Source organism: Theropithecus gelada, chromosome 9, assembly GCF_003255815.1.
Source record: "Theropithecus gelada isolate Dixy chromosome 9, Tgel_1.0, whole genome shotgun sequence".
Lineage (NCBI taxonomy): Eukaryota > Metazoa > Chordata > Mammalia > Primates > Cercopithecidae > Theropithecus > Theropithecus gelada.
In genome coordinates, this window is record NC_037677.1 from 56,735,834 (window position 1) to 56,756,334 (window position 20,501).

The window sequence follows — 20,501 nt, forward strand, 5'->3', positions numbered from 1 at the left end:
CCAGCAGGCGTGAGCCAACACGCCGGGCAAGGAGACATGTTTTTTTGTTTTCTTTTCAGACCGAGTCTTGCTCTGTTGCCCAGGCTGGAGTGCAGTGGCATTATCTCGGCTTGCTGAAACCCCTGCTTCCTAGGTTCAAGCAATTCTCCTGCCTCAGTCTCCTGAGTAGCTGGGATTACAGGCACATGCCACCACACTCAGCTAATTTTTGTATTTTTAGTAGAGATGGGGTTTCACCATATTGGCCAGGCTGGTCTTGAACTCCTGACCTCAAGTGATCCACCCACCTCAGCCTCCCAAAGTGTTGGGATTACAGGCGTGAGCCACCGTACCTCGCCTATATCTTCTTCTAAAGAGAACCATTCATGACTTAGGAATGACAAGAACATATAAATTATACTTGCTAAACTGTAAAGAGAAAAAAATCCTTTTCTTTTTCCCTTAGGAAAACACTGATACTCAGTCTGAGTTTCTGGAGGGGTAAAGCCTGCAAAAGCATGGGCTTTTCAAAGCTCACAGAGGCAAGGAGAGGGAGGGGATGGGTCAGACCACCACTCAGTTTTCTGTAGTGATGGCAGAGCTAAGACCCAGACTCAGGAGAGAGCTAATCTACGGCCCTTCTATGTCTTGTGTTAGTTTTGTGGGATGACATTCTGCATGAGCAATTGATTGTGCTTCTGGAAACACAAACTATGAATCTGAGTGTCCATGGAGTTTACTCTTGTGATCTTATGAAACAAGCCTCTTGCATACAGATTTAGGGACAGGCATATTGTCAGCATGTTCAATCAGACTTACACATACATGGTTTACAGTTAGCATAAGTGAGGGCTACCTTTTCAAGCCAAAAGTTTTTAGTTTCTACCAAGGTCCCATGTCATAATCATCTGTTTCGATCTCCTTATTTCACAGATTGGGAAAACTGAGTCCCAGAGAGATTAAGTGATGTGCTTAAGAGCATGTTGCTTATAGGGGCAGAGTGGAGATTCACACCCAGGTCTTCTGTGTCCTGTGCTCTTCCTTCCCCACATCACTCATCCTGTGTGCCTGGTTGTACTAGTCTGTTTTCACACTGCTGATAAAGACATACCCAATACTGTGTAATTTATAAAGAAAAAGAGGTTTAATGAACTCACAGTTCCATGTGGCTGGGGAGGCCTAACAATCATGGTGGAAGGCAAGGAGGAGCAACTCACATCTTACATGGCAGGAGGGAAGAGAGAGAGCTTGTGCAGGGAAACACCCCTTTATAAAACCATCTGATCTTGTGAGACTTATTCACTATCACAAGAACAGCAGGGGAAAGACCCGCCCCCATGATTCAATTACCTCCCACCGGGTCCCTGACACAACACATGGGAATTGTGAGAGCTACAATTCACGATGAGATTTGGGTGGCGACACAGTCAAACCATATCACTGGTGTCTATCCTTTCCTAGGACAGCCAGGTGAACTTGGAATGTCAAAAATTCTTCTTCCTTCTTCCTTGGTTTTCCAGTTCTCCCTTTCTCTCCCCCTTCCACTTTGGGAGTCTGCAATGAGGTTGGTGCTGCTTCTCTGCCTAATCTGATCCTTCCTTGACATCCTGGAGATAACTATTGATATGTGTAGTACTTCTTACATTCAGAAGGGACTCCTGAGTAATTTAAAGGCCTGACTTAACTGTTTTAGTTTTGCATTTCTCTGTCTCTCACTCTGGCCCTTGTGCATAGATGTTCAATAAATGTTTGTTGGCATTGTTATTAATAAATTCACCAGGCCAAAAACATTATAATTTAGATGTTGGAATGATATTATCTCTCAAAAAAAAAAAAAAATGTCTCCAGATTGTTTTGCCTTGGGAGTGCTCACGTCTGTTTTTTCTTTTTTGTGTGTGTGAGACAGGGTCTTCCTTGTCACCCAGGTTGGAGTGCAGTGGTTTGATCACAGCTCAACTGCAGCTTCAACCTCCCAGGCTCAAGCGATCCTCCTGACTCACCCTCTGGAGGAGCTGGGATTATAGGCATGTGCTACCATGCCTGGATAATTTTTTTAAAGTTTTTCTGTAGAGATAGGGTCTCTCTATGTTGCCCAGACTGGTCTTGAACTCCTGGGCTCAAGCTATCTTTTAGCCTTGGCCTCCCAAATTGTATTTTTTAATATAGTGGATTTTATTATATGTAAATTATATACTTCAATTTAAAAAGTCCTATGCTTTTGGGATCATATATAGAGAATTGTCCATTTTCTGAGAAGGGTCTCTGCTGTCAGTAGGCAGCTAAACCCTGATCAAACATGCAGAATCATTAATTAGGGTCATTTGTTCTGCTGTGAGCTGAGAAGAATGTGTAAAACGTGCTCAGGAGAGAATTAATTCATCCTCCTCTCTGTACTTTTTCTAGTACTCCTAGCACGATTCTCTAAGCCTGCAGGCCTCATACATATGTTCTAATGGGCTAATTGTTAAAGCGACATTTGTAAATTAATCTCTGACTTGAGCTAAGTGGTTTCTCCTAATGGCTTTAATTCAGTGACTCCCATTCTTGGTCACATGTCAGATTCACTGGAGCAGCTTGTTAAAAAGAGGTGCCCAGACTTCCCCTCCCCCAGCTCATGATTTGCTGGTCCTCGGGTGGGATGAGGGCATCTCTGCTTTGGAAGGAAACTCCTCAGGAGACTGGATTCTGGTGGTAGCCACCTTTGTGAGCCTGGGCTCTGAATCTGCCTCCCAAGGCCATGATGCCTCACACACCCGCTGAAAGCATATGGACCTAATCGCAGCAACTCCAGCCCAGGTTCTAGAACAGGAAACGTCTCTAAGAGCCAGCTTTCCTGACTCAGTCACCTCTATACTCACATCACCGAATCTGCCTTTTTCCTGAAGTGCTCCATCACCTGAGGGGGAATAGTCTATGCTTGGCTTTACTATTTTCCATTTTCATGAATTTTCATAAATTTTGTCAGACATTTGAAAGATCTTCATGGCCCGCAGCGATTTTCATCTAGTGAGATGGCTGTGGACTTTCCCTCTCTCCTCCCCATTTTGCACTAGGCTTCTTCTTTGCATCAGGTGTTAGGGACAGACTTTTTTTTTTTGGAGACAGAGTCTCGCTCTGTTGCCCAGGCTGGATTGCAGTGGCACAATCTCGGCTAACTGAACCTCTGCCTCCCAGGTTCAAGAGATTCTTCTGCCTCAGGCTCCTGAGTAGCTGGGAATACAGGCAAGCACCACCATGCCTGGCTAACTTTTTATACTTTCAGTAGAGACAGGGTTTCACCATGTTGGCCAGGCTGGTCTCAAACTCCTGACCTTGTGATCCCCCCACCTCGGCCTCCCAAAGTGCTGCAATTACAGGTGTGAGCCACCGCGCCCGGCCCCCCTTTTTTTTTTTTTTTTTGGAGACAGAGTCTCACTCTGTTGTCCAGGCTGGAGTGCAGTGGCACACTCCTGGCTCACTGCAACCTCTGCCTCCAGGGTTCAGGTGATTCTCTCCTGCTTCAACTTCCCAAGTAGCTGCAACTACAGGTGAGCACCACCACAAATGCTAATTTTTTGTATTTTTTGGTAAAGCCAGGGTTTCACTGTGTTGGCTAGGCTGGTCTAGAACTCCTGGCCTCAAGTGATCCGCTTGCCATGACCTCCCAAAGTGCTGGAATTACAAGCATGAGCTACTGCACCCTGCCCTTAAAAAAAAAAAAAAAAAAATACAGTGTGTGTGTGTGTTCCTGGCATTCTTTTGTGCAAACACATGTCTTGTTTGATCTTGGAGTTTTGAAAATAGATGACTCAAAGCACCATTGTTTCAGTGACATTTATCAAATTGCTTTTGTTTTTAGGAATCTGGCACACTAAGTACTCAACATCACCACACAGCATATGGGTGTTTTCAGTAAATCTGAAAAGGTGACAGTTCATACTGTCCAAGGTGGCTGAGGTGATTTGTTGAGCTCAGACTATGGCACGTTTAGCAAGCAGGACAGGCTCTCAAGCAAGTTAGCAGAAGTACCCTGAGAGGCAATGCTCAAATTATCTGTGTATCAGACTGCTGCCCCCAAGCCCTTCTGTGGGACAATGCTTTGTTACATGTTTGGTTATTTCTTATTCTATGACTTAGCTGCTGTAGGGCAGGGATGCTTTGCTTTCTGGGGTACTGTGCTTTCCTTGGCCTCATTTTACCATGTCCCTTGGGCTTCTGTCCTCCTTGTCCCTGAAACTATAAAAGCTCACAAAAGGATTCCCAATGGCCCCACTCCTTCATGAAGAGATATTAGAGTAGTGTTACTATGTAGAAAGAAGGACATTTTGGGAAAGGAGAGGATATTGAGATAAGAGCCCTACTTTTCCTACCCTTACCCAGTTACTAATGATCCATCTAGGCAATAGTTCATTTTGTATTGGCTAAACCTGTATTATATGATTTATCACTAATTACATAATAGCGTGGGATTAATCTATGTAAGAACGACTCTATAAAGAAGAGTATATTTTGCCAGGTGCAGTGGCTCATGCCTGTAATCCCAACACTTGGGGAGGCCGAGGCAGGTGGCTCACTTGAGGTCAGGAGTTTGAGACCAGCCTGGCCAACATGGTGAAACCCCCTCTCTACTAAAAATACAAAAAAATTAGCTGGGTATGGTGGCAGGCGCCTGTAGTCCCAGCTACTCGGGAGGTGCTGAGGCAAGATAATTGCTTGAACCTGGGAGGCAGAGGTTGCAGTGAATTGAGATTGCGCCACTGCACTCCAGACTGGGCGACAGAACGAGACTCTGTCTAAAAAAGAAAGAGTATATTTCATGACTCCAAGTGGCCTTCCATCTTCTGTTATTCTTGGGCCTTATGTATAGCATATCTTAAATACTTAGATGACTGTTTGGGGTGCTTTATAATATTACCATTACCATGTACACTAAAATGTAATCATTTTGTGTTTTCAAACTTGGAGTTCTCAGACAATGAGGATTTGTTAGACAGATAGAGAAAGAGAGACTAAACTGACACTTCTAAGGTGGCTTTGCTAGGGGCCTAGAGAAGACAAGTCTGTGATGGGGATTCTGTTTTCATGGCCACATCCAAAGTGTTGATGTGTTTTCTGCAGCACCTGGATCTGGGCTGACAATGTGATCGAGCCTGACATGATAAAGAGGCATTTAGCAAGTTTCAAGACTACATGCACAGTTACCTTAATACTGGGAAGCACAGCATCTCCCCAGGGAGCATTTTATGGTACATCTTGGGGCATTTTGCCTATCCTGTATCTCACTGGCTTTCCAGCTGAACACGTGGACCCAAGTGCATATCCATTCAACAGAATCTTCAGGGCCAGGGAGCTGTGGAGTTCATTTCCCTCCTGGATTTCTTCCCCCTCTTACGCTATCAGAGAGATGCTGATATTTGAGTTTTCATCTTCAGAGGGCAGCAAGATTCCTGCCTTCCTCCTGTCACTGGCTTGTTTGCTTGAATAAGGAACGCATTAGTCCCCATCACCGACTGCAAGTGGAGGCAGCTGGAGCAAGTTAGTATCAGCTGTGTTGGACATCTGGATGCTGCGACAACATTGCCATTGCAGGGCTCTTAGATTTCGAGTTCCTTACAGAATGATGTAGAGGCCATTTGCAAGGACTTGTTTCCTATCCTTTTCTGCAACAGTGGCTTTGGGTGGCCTAGGCCTATATAGCCAGCTCTGACAGATGCTCAGCATTCACAGATACACACACAGGGAGCCAAATGGACAGGGATTAGTCTTAAATCAGCTGTTTATGAATGGAGAAGAGGCCCTTCTCCTGGGTTCTGGCCACACCCCTTCTCTTTGCAGCTTTTTGAGAATGAGGTCAGGGCCAGGATCTAACTGCTTATGCCTCAGAAATAGCAGCACAGATCAAAATTAATCTTAAGCTCTTTGTTTTGCTGCCTTCTTTAGATAATAGAGGAAAAGTCGGAGGCCTGCTCATGTTTTTGTTTGCTTGTTTTTGTGTGTACCTTTGAAAGGAACATATGAATGAATGTGTGTGAAGGGAGGGGCTGAGGTGAGGCAGCTAAGAGGGATTAGTGCTGGGCAGATGATAATTACTGATAGACTGCAGCGTTCAATTGGAGCATGTTTTAGTTTTTTTAAAAAAAATGGCCGAATGAAATAAACCTCAGTGGTGTATTGTTTTAGCACCTCCCTTTATATGGAGATTTTATCAGTTGCTATTAAACTGCATATTCATTTTACAGTGTCCATTTGTTTTTAATGGTCATTTTCTGGACTGTGCAAGCCACCATTCCGCCCCAGGAGCTCCATGGAGTTTTGCAATGCTTTAAATGAGTATCTCATGCAGACTTCATTTTCTGTCAGCCGCTCTGGCACACATACAAAATACAGGTGTGTGTGTGTGCGTGTGTGTGTGTGTAAGAGAGATAGATTCTGTCTCTCATACACAGGCACAAACACACACACACAGCTTGATCATACTTAGTCTTTACATCAATTGGGATTCCTCTCTACCCACCAGCCAAGGCCTGAGAGATGTCAATAGGTGGACACTGAGGAGAGTGACTTCCAATGCCCTTCAACTTGCAGTCTCTTCAGAGTATTAGCATACCTGAAAGGTTGACCTAGCAGCCAGGCATTGTGTGTAATGGTGGTGCTTACTTTTTGTTCTCAGGCTTAATTGTTGGCTGAAAGCATCTTCTTTATTTCTCACTATGCTTTATTTGCATTAATAGTCTCCTCTGTGAAAGATTAAAGAAAGTAGGATGTGTAGTGAGGACAGAAGTGTCGGTGTCAGCCTAATCTGCTACATATTCATTCGATGGACCTTAGCATGACAGGTATCCACTGAAGGAGATGCCAAAACTGTCTTCCATCCATGGAGATTAATTTTGAGTGAAAAGTGTAAAGTAGGACAAGAATTGTCACATAACTGGCCTAATGGATGGCCTAATTGACTTCCTGAACCTAAACTGTTCTCCTAAGTATTTCAGAAGTGTTATAATCATATGGATCATACATGCAGTGAATATATCTTTATGTATGTACACACATACACACGTGGACATTTGTACGAGCAAATTTGTGCTCTTCAAATTGGTATCTCTTGTGTAGAGACAGAAAGTAGATTAATGTGGTCTGGGGCTCGGCGATGGGAAAGGGGATTGATTTAACAGGCATGAGGGATCTTCCTGGGATAATGAAAGTGTTCTGAAACTGGATTACAGTGATGGTTGCATAACTTAGTAGATTTACTAAAGTCATTGATGAATTGTACTTTTTAAATGGGCGAATATTGTGGTATGTAAATTATGCCTCAATGAAGCTGTTAAAGTTGACATTCCTCTATTGGAGTTCCTGCAGATCCTAGACTACAAATAATATGAAAAATTGTGTCACCTTAAATTTTCACCTGCTCTTTTCCCACTGAAGTTTATCAACTTCAATTGCATAGAAGCTGAACTTTGAGATAACAGGGCCAGATAAAAACCCAGTGCCCTGAGATATAAAAGGCTACCCTGACCCCTATTGGCAAGGAGCGAGGTTGCTGCTCATTGCCATATGAGGAGCCAACCGTGAGGCAGTAATGGGGGGCTGGGGATGGGGGTGAGATTTCCAAGCAGGTCACCGAGAGCAATGGGCACCATATTTCAAAGCTGCTTCTGCATGTGTCAAAAAACCCAAACATCCTGAGGTCCAACTCTGAAGTGATGGCGTTTTCCTCTTCTTTTGCAGGTTGTCTTAGTCTTTGCTCTCAGCATCGGTGCACTTGTAATATACTTCATAGATTCGTCAAAGTGAGTATTCAAATATACTTTCTTGCCCTTGTTTCATAAAAAATCATAAGCCTTTATGTTGATCCATTTATTTACCTTAACACCAACCTTTGCCAGACCTTCTAAGTGCAGAAGATTTTGGAGGAAGCTAGGGCTACACTGTGCTGATTTTCTAAACGGGAAAGAAAGTTCTGAGAAGGAAGGCTACTTTAAGTATGCTGGCATAGGAGGGTGAGGTATCTGAGGTCGAGTCTTCTTGCTGGGTATTACTTATTTTTAAAGAGCTGTTTCTTGATGATGTATTTGAATTGAAGATGTCAAGTGGGTAAGATGACTTGATGGGAATTTGCAACTTCTGGGAGGGTGACAGTTTCCCACAGATGAGGGTCTGAGCCATTCTTGCCATGGTTGTAGGATCCTTTTCTCAGTTGGGTTTCCAATGCTTTGATCTTACTGGAGGTCAGCTTAGAAAGCATGGTGCTATCCTTTCACCTGCCAACCGGGTATTCAGCTGAAGCATTGCATGCTGGTGCTTCTTGACTTGTGAAGGTAAGGAGATGGATGGAGGAGTTCATGATGACCCCCAGAGGTGGAGGCCCGTGACCATTTGAGGACGTCTAGAGTAGACACTCATGCAGACTCCTTGGGTGCCAGCTGAATGGACTGGTGCTTCAGGGTGAGCCTGGGTGACAGATGATAAAGACCTTGCAGAAGGATGAAGAGGGCACAGACTAGAACTGCAACGTTGCAGCCAGTTCTGCCCTGATTCCTGCAGGTGCCAATCCTGAGGAAATAATTTGTTCCACCTATACCATTGCAATCATGAAGTTGACAGCATCAGGGAAATGAGCTGGAGTCTAACTCATTTTCTGTTGTGGCGTGAACTTGGCCACTCTGGTGACAGTGGCCTTGAGCTTGTTGCCCTTATTGTCCACTGTGTGAGTGTTTTGAACTTTAACTCTATCTCTGGTATGGTTGGCTACTAGACTTTGATATTAGGAAACCTCCCTGGTGTGCCTGTTGGCTCAGACTCTGATGTGCCTGAATTCTGAGCTTAGTGCTCCTTTCCTGTGGCTTGGGATGGTGGTAATTTCATGCACAGCTAAACTCAGAATTTCTCAGAGCCATCTGGTCGCCGGCCAAGGATTTTGTGCATTTGGGTGCAGAGGCCAAAATGTCAGTCAGGGAAAATAAAGAAAACATCTCCTTTAATAACCTGTCTCTGGGAATCAGCCAAGTCTAAGCCTATCAGAGGGCCTTCAGCCCATCCCCATGTGCGAGGCTGGGCTGCCCTCACCCATCTCAGATGGAGAGTCCTTTCAATGCTGTCGGGAGACAAGATTCCACATGCTCCCTCCATCAACTCTCCTGAGCCAAGAAAGAGAAGAGCTTGTTTAAGTTTGGAAGACTCCCATTGGCATGTCATTGAAGGTAAGCCCCCTTTTTAATATTTACTCTTAATGATTCTGGACCCTATTTGTATTGAACTGAAGATCCTCTAAAGCCCCTGGTCTTATTTCTCCAATCTCTCTCCAGGGGTGTTCTCACGTGTCGTGGGGTGTAGACCCTGCCAACTTCCATGCTGAGACTCAGGAAAGAGGTTTGGGCTTGTAGCTTGTGTGCCCCAGAGAGAGAAAACCCTAATGTGGAGGTGAGTGTGTTGATGGGTTAGAGGCCCAGATGCCTCAGCCAGCACCTTCCTTCCCTTTTCGTTTTTTTATTTTTTTAACCTTTTGTCCCTCTGTATTTTTCAGAAATAAAATGCTCTTTAGATGGATTTGGATTGTGTCTTTTTTTACAGTCTACTGTGAGGCAGTCTTTTGTTCTGTGGATCCTGGTGTTCTCCATTTCCATGTGAGAAGATGAAGAGGAATGAAATTCCCCAATGCATACCCTCTTCCCCTAATGTCCTACACCATCTCAATGTCCTTTGGCTTTAATTATGATCCTTCTAGGCCTTGGGGAAGACAGCACTGGGAGGCCTGTCTGATTCCGGTTTCTTTTATGAACTTGCAAATAGTCTGTCCCAAGGATGGAACTTCAGTCCTGTCCTCACCTTTTCCTGGCAAAAATGCCGATAAGGTTAGAAACAAGGCTATTCCCATTCTGCCTGAGGACTGTCCTAGCCTCATCCCGGCATCTCTGTTGCTAAACTATGTGGTTTGGCATAGCAAGGCTTTGTTTATAAGAAGACTTTCTGGTTATTTATATAGAAACTTTTCATTTTCATGACTTCATTTGGTTCTGAGACCATATTTGAAGATTCTGTCCGGTGGCAGGCCCAATCAGTGGATTCAGCACAAGGGAGTTTTCCATCTTCCTTGGGAAAGACAGCAAGCAAGCTCAGTTTAAGTTTGGGGGAGAATTAGTGTAGAATCTCTAAAGCCATCTCTATGATAAGTCCATAGATTTCCAAGAATAAAACACAGTGAAACCTATTAAAAAACTATAATCAAGCTTAGTGAATGAGAAAAAAAATGAAATTCTATCCACATATAGAATGCAAATGGAAATAAAGTGAGAAAGTAGAATGTACATTCTTAAAATCCATGCCTTTCATTCAAAACTGTTACCAGTTTTACACATTCGTGGTTTGGCTGGCCATCTGGATATTTTGGAAAGACAGCTTTAAACTTCTCGTGGAAGTTATATTAAACCTTCACCCTGGAAAAAAAGCACCCAGAATTCTCCAGATGAATTGTAGTTAGTATTTACACCCTTCAGATAAATAAACTAGGGGATGGTCTATAGGCTTTCCCACAAGTGAATCTAAACCAACAGACATGAGTGAAATGGCTTGTCTCAGTGAATTTTAGCCAGAGCTGCCCCTCTCCTACAGAATGCTGAGGACTGTCCTGTAGCACAAGTTTGAGATTCCAGGCTCTCTAAGATTCCAGGCTCTCTGCACCCAGCCCTTTGAAAAGTGCGAGGAATGCCGATTAATGTATAAAACAGGCTCCCGTGGTCTGCTGGACCAGCTATGTCTCAAGGCAGGTCAGCTCCAGTTGTGCAAGTGGACAAGCAGGCTAGGTGGTTATTTTACTTCTGTGCATTAGCAGATGAGTAATACAGCTCAGAGAAATGTCATCATTGGTGGGTTTATGGTCTTTTTAACCTTTCAAAGCTCTTTTTACTACCCAGAGGTGATGGATAAGTCACTTCCAAAGACAGCTGCACAACTTTCATTTTTGGCCATTAGGCAAAGACAGATCCCAGCATAGGGCGTTTTCTTTGGGTCTGGTCTTAATGATCCTAGAGTGATTGTGAGGGAAGACTCATTTGTGTGGCCTCAAGTGATTACTATCTAGCTAAGACAGATTGTCCTCAGAGCTCCTGGAATTGAAAACAAAGATAATTACATTAAACCTTATTAAAATTGTGCTTTATAATCCCAGCAGTAGACTCTCTAGAAACAGCCAAGCAGACGAAGATGTCTCTGGACCAAGTCTTTGGTCAGACATCACGTTAGTGCCTTAACAAGCACAGACAAGCATTGAGCCCTCCACACACCATCTCCCCAAAGCTCCAATTAGCCATACAAGGTGGATTGTGTACAAAAAGCTCCCTTTCTTTTTCATTCTTTTTAAAAGGACTCCTGCCCAATTTATGTCACATGTCACTTTAGCTCCTAATTCTGATGTCTCCTGCCACCTACGCCGACCCTGTTCTCCCACACATTCTGATCCTTGTGAAGCAAAGATTTTTTAGAAATTGTACAACCAAGTCAAGAGTGCCTGCAGACACCCTGTGGGTGCTAATGTCACCGTTGCTGCTTCCATCCTTGTCTATTTCCTCCCTTTGACACAAGAACAGCAATTCTTATCTAACAGATAAGGAAAAAAAAACAAAGACCCACCAGTGTCAGCATGAGAGCGAGATTCATGGATTGCATAATGCAGCAGTCTCTGTTGCTTTCAGAATTTCAAAAGAAAGTTGGAAGAGACAGAGGCCCAGAGCTCTGGGTATTTGCATTTTTACCAGGGGCATTCTGGGAAAGGATGACTCACATGTGTGAAGATATTTATTCCTTTGATTCATGTTTAAACGCTGCTACTTCTTATGCTACGGTTACGTGGATTATGAATATTTAATGCTGCGTATACTGAAAATGAAGGTCAAGTCCTGCTCACTGGTGACTTCAATGCAGGCTCTTGTCTCTGAAAGGGAAGCTACCTGCTGTTCACGGAGTAAAGCTGAAAGGTTATACTTTGTGAAATTTTTCCTTAATGACTTGATCTGCTCCAAAATGGCCGGCACACAATGGGGGCGCTTGCTGATTTTGCCAGTCTTTGCTCTTGGCTTCTGGTATCAGCACTGCTGTTTTGGGGATATAGACGTTAGGAAGGAGGAGGGAACAGCAGCACACATTTTGTAGAGCATCTCACCCAAGGGCCCAATTGCCAAGGCAACAGTGGGGTTACATTTGGAAAATGGCTTCTCCCTAGTCTTTTAAAATTTTACTTTTGCATCCACTCACCCATTTATTCATTTTGTCTTCATTTATTAGTTTGAAACACCTTCAAATGTGACAATGCTGTGTATTTTCCAGGCAGTAAAATTGCTTATGGTTAAGGAAAACTATCTTTAAGATTGTGATAGAAATTGACCAGATTGTTTTCATAGTCTCTGAAAATAAAACTGGCACTGTTGATGTATTGGGGATGCCCAGAGCTTTAGCAGAACTGGTTAGTCGCCCAGTAGTTTCTCTCACTCCAGTCTTCACATAGCCTGGCCTCTCATCCCTTGGCCTAGAAATTCTCTTTCAAAAGGGAAGCGAGGGCAAGTTGTTGGAGGGAACTAACGTTCACTGATTATGTGCTGTCTGTGAGCTACAGAGCAAGGCACTTTACCAAAAATAGCACATACAACCTCATTGAATTCCCCTAACAACTTCTTAGGGTAGGTATTACTATTCCCACTTTACAGATGAGGAGGCTGAAGCTGCAGACATAGCCCAAGCCATGTAGCTAGTAAGCAGTAGAACCAGGATTAGATTCCAGCACGGCTCATTCTAAAGCCATCTCTCTTCTAAGTGTCAAGAAGTAAATTTCCAGATTGTGGAAGTAACTGATGGGGTTTAATGAGATGTTGCAAGAAAGGGAAGTTGCCTCACCTCATCCTGCCAATGCATTGGTCTTGTTTTCTCTTTTGTTCTCCCTTTCTCCATTTCTCACCCTGAGAACCAAGTGTGCAGTTGTGGGTACGTAGGAGGCTCCTATCACAGGTCTTCCACGTAAGACACTGCCCTGGATCAGGTGCTGTCTGATGTCTGTTTGGGCCTTGATTCAGTCCTTCCTAATAATGGCGTAATGCGACCGACTTCTCTGTTATCTCAGTGGAGTGGCAGCATTTTGCAATGGAATAGGATCAAATGAACAAAGAACAAGGAGAGTTGATTGTTCCTCATGAGTTTCTACCACCTAGGAGTGTCTTTCCAAGTAGAAAGACTCTTTGGCCTTCCTAGCCTTACCTAGTCTGTCCCTGTGATTTGGCATAGTGAAATAGATATGAGAAATGCTGTTTCCCCATGAGATACATTTTTGTCTCTTTTAAAGAGTTACAGAATTAGTTGATTGGTTATAGTTTTGCATTATGTTGTGCAATATCTATATGCCTAGAGAGTTGGCATTATCAAACTAATGGACTTCAGGAAAATTTGGCCCCAAAGAACAGAAGCCACATAGGATGGAGTTCTTTGAAATGACATAAAGTATCTGGCTTCCTTCTCCAGCCTTGTTCAAACTGACTAGGCACAGGTGCAGACCCACTGCCTCTTCTGTGCTCAGCCCCAAGACAGGCGCCTGCAAGAGCTGTGAGGCCAGCACAGACCCCATCCCATTCATGACAGTGCATTTTAAACTGTAAAGGACTATGCATTCCAGCTTTCACTATCCCCTTTAGTGCACCTCATCCTGCAGCGTGACCAGGTGGGCAGCCCATGACATAGAGAAAGAAGCTCACCAGCTTACTCTGTAACCAGTTCCTTTATGGAGCACAGCCTTTCTAGGTAGTGTTCTGGAAAATTAGATCCAGCTCTCTGCCTTCGTGCCCTTTTTGAGAAGTCACGGCATACATTTAACCTTTGTTGAAGAAGTCAACACAAATCACTGTGTGTGCAAAGCGTCTCCCTGTTTTTTTTCCCTTTTAAAATACTCCCCCCAATTTTCTCCATCCCTCACTGACATTTTTATTGCTAGGCTTTGGTTTGGAAAATTATGGGTAGGGAAAGTTCAAGGGCAGGATGTTCAGAACGGCACTGCACATCTGTGAAGGGAACACAACAGGAGAGCCAGCAGCTGTTGAAAGAATGGAATGTCAGATGGTGGAGGAGCCGAGCCCACTGAGGGATGGTGGAAGACAAGATGCCTTCAGGGCAAAGAGGCTGTAAATAACTCCAATGGGAAGTCCTTGTCCCCCTTCAGAATTTAGCCTTTAATAGCAACACTTGGTGCTCTGATACGGGAGTAACTCTAACTCAGTCTTCCTAGCTCATCTAACCTTCCACATTGCCATTTGTTCATGAACCGAGTGAAAGCCTGTAGAGAAGACAGGTAGAGAGTATGCCAAGGAACACAGTCAACTTCTATATATGTCCTTGTCTCCATATGGGCAGATTCGGGGGACAGGATCTGTTCTTTGCTTGTCAAACAGATTGGTTTTATTTACGTCAAAGTTGAAAGCATTAGCGCCCTTCCTCCTTCTCCCTTCCACATTGGTGAGGAAATCTTGTCTTCTTTGCTTATTGCTCGTTGCACAAGTAGAACCTAGGCATCGTAGGCAATGGCATCTAGAAGCATTAAGGGAACTGCTTATCTTTGACATTTCACTGGGCAAATCAGGGACTATGCTAGGAAAGGGCGGGAAGACTGAGCTGAACCTTTCAGGTCTGCCACAAAAGACAACTGTAGAATATAGTATTAGAGTGAAAGAGGCATTGGATCCCAACTGGTGCCACCGTTCCCTGTGCCTCAGCATCCTTTCCTGAGGAATGAGGGTGAGGGACCTCCTCAAGGTCATCTGACCAGCCAGGGGCAGAGCTGGAGCTGGAAGACAGAGTTCTTCTCTGTCCTTTTCTACTTGATCTCCTGGGTTATTTCTACTAAATACAAAAATGAACAAAGACATGATAACCTACTCATTGAATAGCAAAGCATATATTGTCTTTTTATGCAAATTCTGGACCTCCAGGCCCTTGTCATGGGGGAAACTTCAGGGCCATGGGAAAGAACAAAGATAATCCCAGGTGGAAAAGATAAAATCCAGTCAGGTGGCTGCATGGGATTAGTTTATTTCATCCTCATTGGTAAGAGGCCTTGAATTCCTTGATTTTATGACCCTCCTACTAATCTCTCTCTCTCCCTCCCCACTGTCTCCCTCTTTTTCTGTACTATTTCAGCATGGAGGTGGGGATGGGTAAGAGTTAAGAGTTCAGCTCCACTGTGGAAGGGTAACACAGGGCTGAATACATTGAAGAGCTGAACACATTGTTTTGGCCTGTTTGGAATTTGTTATGCATAACTTTTGAGGACATTTTGTCTAGTTGCTCATTTGTTTCCCCTGTGGAAACACTATCTGATATCTATGTCTATACATCCCTATCTACTTTGCCTTCCAAAATTAGAATGAATTATTTCTTCCCTTCTCACCATTCTCCAGAACTTAAAAAGAATGCTTTGGACAATCTGGCACTTTCTTAGCCCTCCCTTATTCTTTTTAAAAGAATAATTGTTTCAGGGCAAATGAAGAAATGCATTCCCTTTCAGACCCACTAGTTACTTCTGACCTCTACAACAAGCCTGAGTGTATACCACAAGAGGGCTGCATCTCCTCCCTGTCACATGGCACTGGGCCTCTCCCTATAGTCACAGGTTGACACGCATTCAGAGACTGCTGAGAGATCAGGATAGGAGCCAGCTGGAGCGAAATGTTATAGCTCAGAACAGTTTAATCCAAACACAGGGACAGTGCTTGTGCCTAACACAACTGTGGCAGGGGTGGGGTGTGGTGTGTGGAGTGGTGGCAGCTTTTACAGCTTTATCATGGGGTTCATGGGCTGGAGGAGATGTGACCTCTTCCTTGTCTTTTACCCCTTGTCTTGACCTGACAGCCTGACACATGTAGTTTTGGGTAGACCCTGGTTGGTGATGAGTCATTTGTGGCTTAAAAATAGAACTCTCAAAGCAACAATGCCCTTGGGACTTTTTGATGCATGTGTCTTTGTTCATAGAATTTGGGAGAAGAGAGAGAGAGAAAGAGTGTGTTTGTGTGTGTGTGTGCGTGTGTGTGTAGGAAACAATCATGTCCTGCCTAAAAATTAAGTGGAGAAGCAGAGCATGGGGGAATTGGCCACCAGGCTCATCACAGTAGCAGAGATGAGACTGAGAGCTGTCTGTGTACCTGTGGCCTTAAAGGTACCAATCAGATAATAGCTCTCCACTGAGTACAAACTGTGTATAAGGCATTTTGCTAGGTACTGGGGAATTTTGAGTACTTATGTATAATGCTATATCTTTTAAATTATACATATTTTTAAAAGGGGCAGGAAGTCCAGCCATATACACAGGAAAAATAAGATAGCAAAACAGGAATGAGTAAGGCATCACTAAGCAATATATCAATGACTAATACGAGCATTGCACACAGTAAGTACTGAAGGTTGAGGGGTTGAAAAGATAGCTGGATGCTATAACATGTTTTGGCTCTAGGGGAGATTTTGAGTTGAATAGACAGAAAACTCAGTCTGCCCCCAACTCTAGGAGTCCACAGGAGGAGACTCTCATTATGGCCTGTACTCGGGCTTTGTGATTTTCGGTGTACGCTAAGTCAAGCAAAACCTTGCCTTAAAATCAGCCACTGAGATTAGGGGGTTGAGAATGCTTCAGGGATGGCATAAAATAATCAGAGAAGCAGACTCTATCCAGTGGCAGTAATACCGGTTGTCCAATGGTAGATGATTAAAACTCTCGGAAATTTTTATTTGGAAATTTCCAGAAGTGTCTGAATGGCATCCACTCCATCTTTTTGAAACTGAGGTCAGTGTGCGATGTGCTTTACAGGGGCCTTGTTACAAACTTGGCACATACAGAGCATCACAGGGGTATGATGGGGAGGAGAGTCGGCAGTAAAATGAGCTTGTGCTACTCGCAAACAAGCCGCAGCGTGGACATGCATGTTGGTCTGAAGACCAGCATTTGCCACTCCATGCTGTGATTTCCATGGGCTCTAGGGACGTTGGCCTTATTGAGCCAATTCTTCCATAAGAATATTAAATATTATATTTTGCAGTGGCATTGATATACGAATGAATATAATCCAGGCTGGATTTACTATTGTTATTATTATTTTTAGAGACACAGTCTCACTCTGTCACCTAGGCTGAAATGTACTGACATGATCATAGCTCACTGTAACCTTGACTTCTTTGGCTCAAGTGATCCTTCAGTCTCAGCCTCCTGAGTAGTTGGGATTACAGGAATGCACCACCATGGCTGGCTAATTTGTTTTTTTTTTTTTTGAGACAGGGTCTCACTCTTGCCCAGACTGGAGTGCAGTGGTGTAATCATGGCTCACAACAACCTCTGCCTCCAGGGCTCAAGTAATCTTCTTGCTTCAGCTTTCAGAGTAGCTGGGACTACAGGTGGGCACCATCATGCCCAGCTAATTTTAAAAAAATTATTGTAGAGATGGGGTCTCACTGCGTTGCCCAGACCGATTTCAAGCTCCTGTGCTCAAGTAATCCTCCCACCTCAGCCTCCCAAAGTGTTGGGATTGCAGGCATAAGCCACTGTGCCCAGCCTGGGTTCGTTATTATTATTTGTCATTTATGATTATTATATTTATTTTTTTCTGATTTTAAAGAAGTTAAAATTTAGACTTTTTTGTATCCCATAAGTACAGTGGCCTCAGGCACTGTGCCCGCACTCCCTGCTGGAGAAATTGACTCTATTTCTACCTTTCTGACAGCTCGATCCTTCTGGAAATTTTCATAGATAAGAAAATGTACTCAGAGACAGTCGCCTTACACTACACCCCTTCGATGTGGTCTAATTGTTTCGAATGAGAAAATAAAAATAAGCATTTTATTTTAAGCCCTGTCTGATAACTTGGCTTTGGGGAATATGAACTTTGGCAACCCAGCATTCAAAACAATGCATACAACAAAAATATTAAGACAACTTAATAATCTTGCTTCTCTCCCACGTTTTGGAAAACCATGTGCCTTTTTCATTCTTTTATCTGACAATGAGTCTTACTGGTTTAAGAGATCTGTTTGCTGAGAGCGCGACAGTACAAAATAACATTTTCTTCATCAGAAGTTTGTAAATTCAGCTGGACAGGGAAGGGCAGACGTTGGAAATGAGTGAGGCGGATCTGGTGAGGACTGCGATGAGAGCTGAAGCCTCACCTAAAGGGGCTTCCCAGGTCCAGCTGATTGTTCCTATGAAGAAATGCACGCTCTTGTGGCCAGATCTTCTTGTGTTTCAAAGAGGAGAGAGAATACTGGATTTTATGTTGAATCTCCAATTTTAAAATATTGGCCTCAAGTCCAAAACTCTTAAAGTACTTGCAGTCCAAGCAAAACACCTCTGCAGGCCCGATTTGGGCCTCCTGTTTTCAGCCTCTATTCTAAACTGTCTGTCTTTCTGGTCTTGAATTGGCTGTGCTCCCTGAGTGCCAGGAAGCGTTCTTAACCCTTGCTCCTCCATCTCCCAGAAAGGACCCCTTCTCTGTCTAAGATGGGAAGCCTTTGGTCTCAGGGTGCCCCGGGTTTTTTGCCATCTAACACATTTTCAAACACTGCTTAGTTAAATTTCCACTTTTCTCGAGGCAAATACTGTATGCCACACCAATAAATCATCCACAACTTACTGTAAGCCCCAGAGCTACATATCACTAGCTCTACATCATCTCTGAAAATAACGTCGTTAGAACCTCATAAACATACACTCTGTTTGTTTAAGAACTGCAAGAGCTTTTAAAACACGGTTGCTAAGTCACAGGGCGTATTTTCCAGGACATAAATGGAAGTGAACATATGCCCCTTAAATTGTCAGATTCTTTTTTTTATAAGAAGAGAGGCCCAAATCTGTCTGTTCTGCCAGGATATTAACTTGACCAAAGAAGAGTTGATTATACTAAGTGTATAAGTGTTAGTAATTATTGGAAACTATCCTCTGACTCACTTAGCTAAATGGGCACGTTATAAGAAACTTGATTTAGTTTCTAGCATATGCGGGTATAAGATACAGGTTGACATGGATAAATCCTGGCTTTAGTTTTCACGAACCCTAAAGTTCACAATTTGCTGAGCATTGTATTTAATATTTACTGATGAAATTCTTACGGTACGGTCCCTTCCAAAACAAAATCGGAGGCATACCTAGACTGTTTCCCCGAGACATGGTCCCAAGTCTAGGCTACAACTTCATCACTGTCCTTACCCTTTTTCATGCCTTACCCTTTTAAATGGCAGTTAGTGATAGGTAGCATCTGAGCCTACAGCTCAGATATTTTCAAAGTAGGAAACAGATGGCCCCATTAATATCAACTGCCGTTTCAGTAGAGCTGCCTCATCAGTCTGTTTTCCTCATGGAAGATACTCACACCACCTTTCACCTGTCAGGACACTCTCAGGAAGAAACTGTAGGTAGGGCTCCAGGACCTCCGCTGTTGGAATCTACTGAAGGCAGTTGTCCTTAACAAGGATACCTATTTCATGTTGCTAATCACACCCGTACAGAGACCTGCCATCTTGTAATTTGAGAACTGGCATTTCCACACACCCCCTACCCTCACTCCATGCCAGAAAATGCAGAAAATGAACCCATGGCCCAGTTTGAGATACAATTGATCTTGAGGCCCTAGAGAGAACTGCAGGGACAGTGTACAGAGGTGAAAATAACGTGGATGCTATTAGATGACTCTACCTAGCATGTGCTTTTCCTCTAGCAGCGGGAGGAAGTGGCAGAGGAGTGCATTAAGGAGTTTGCCCTCTTCATAATAGCATGAATAGAAATAATAAGGCAAGGCTTCTAAAGAGCAGCGTTAATAATTGAAACGTGCTCCAGGCAGCCATGTGGTCTTCCAGTGCCTTTGAGCACAATCTGTTATCAGGTACAAGGTGAGGCTGAGGAGTAGACGAGGAGGGTGCATTTGGCGGCTGTGTTTCTGTGTGCACACATGTGCTTATGCTTGGAGTAAGCATGAATGAGTAAGATTTGGCAGCTACACCAAGTAAAATTATAGAAGGCAATGTATGTATATTACCATGTAGACTGGTGCTGGTTCTTTTATAGGTCAAACACTCATTTGGGAATTGGATGAAAGCTACAAAAATTTTGCCTACCAAGTACCCGAAAGTTGGTCCATAAAACCCAAACTAAGGATTTCTGTTCTTTTAAGATGGATTCATCTGCTCATTCATTGCTGTTTCTTCTGCCATGAAGATCACATGACTGACAGAGGGCCATCTTCAAACCCGAAGGTTAAGCCGAGGTTGACTGGGAACTTTTCCCCTCATGGCATACAAAACATGTCTAAGTGAACGTTTCCCTTCTTGATCAAGTGTCCCTTAACCTGCAATGCATTCGAAATCTCAACAATGTCAGGTGATGCTAAGGAAACTCTGGGAGGGAGGCCCTAGGCTTCCTACCTCTTCCTCCAATACCAGGCCACACTAAAAGGGGTAGGTAAGACAAGATGTGTCTATTAGCTCTTTGATTTGCTTCTCTTATGTATTGTGGGTTAGCACTTGTTTGTAGAGGGCAAATT

General features: G+C 43.6%; 1 protein-coding gene across 50 annotated transcripts in view; it reads left to right on the plus strand.

The window, feature by feature from the left end:
- Positions 1-20,501, plus strand: part of KCNMA1 (potassium calcium-activated channel subfamily M alpha 1) — a 755,234-nt gene that overhangs the window by 376,190 nt on the left and 358,543 nt on the right. For all 50 annotated transcript variants that reach the window (XR_003121084.1, XM_025395822.1, XM_025395829.1 and 47 more), the window contains one exon: positions 7,690-7,751. Coding sequence is in view for 48 of the 50 variants with exons in the window: in XM_025395822.1 (XP_025251607.1) it covers positions 7,690-7,751 (62 nt within the window). In the remaining 2 variants the exon portion in view is untranslated. The remainder of the gene's footprint in view (positions 1-7,689; positions 7,752-20,501) is intronic.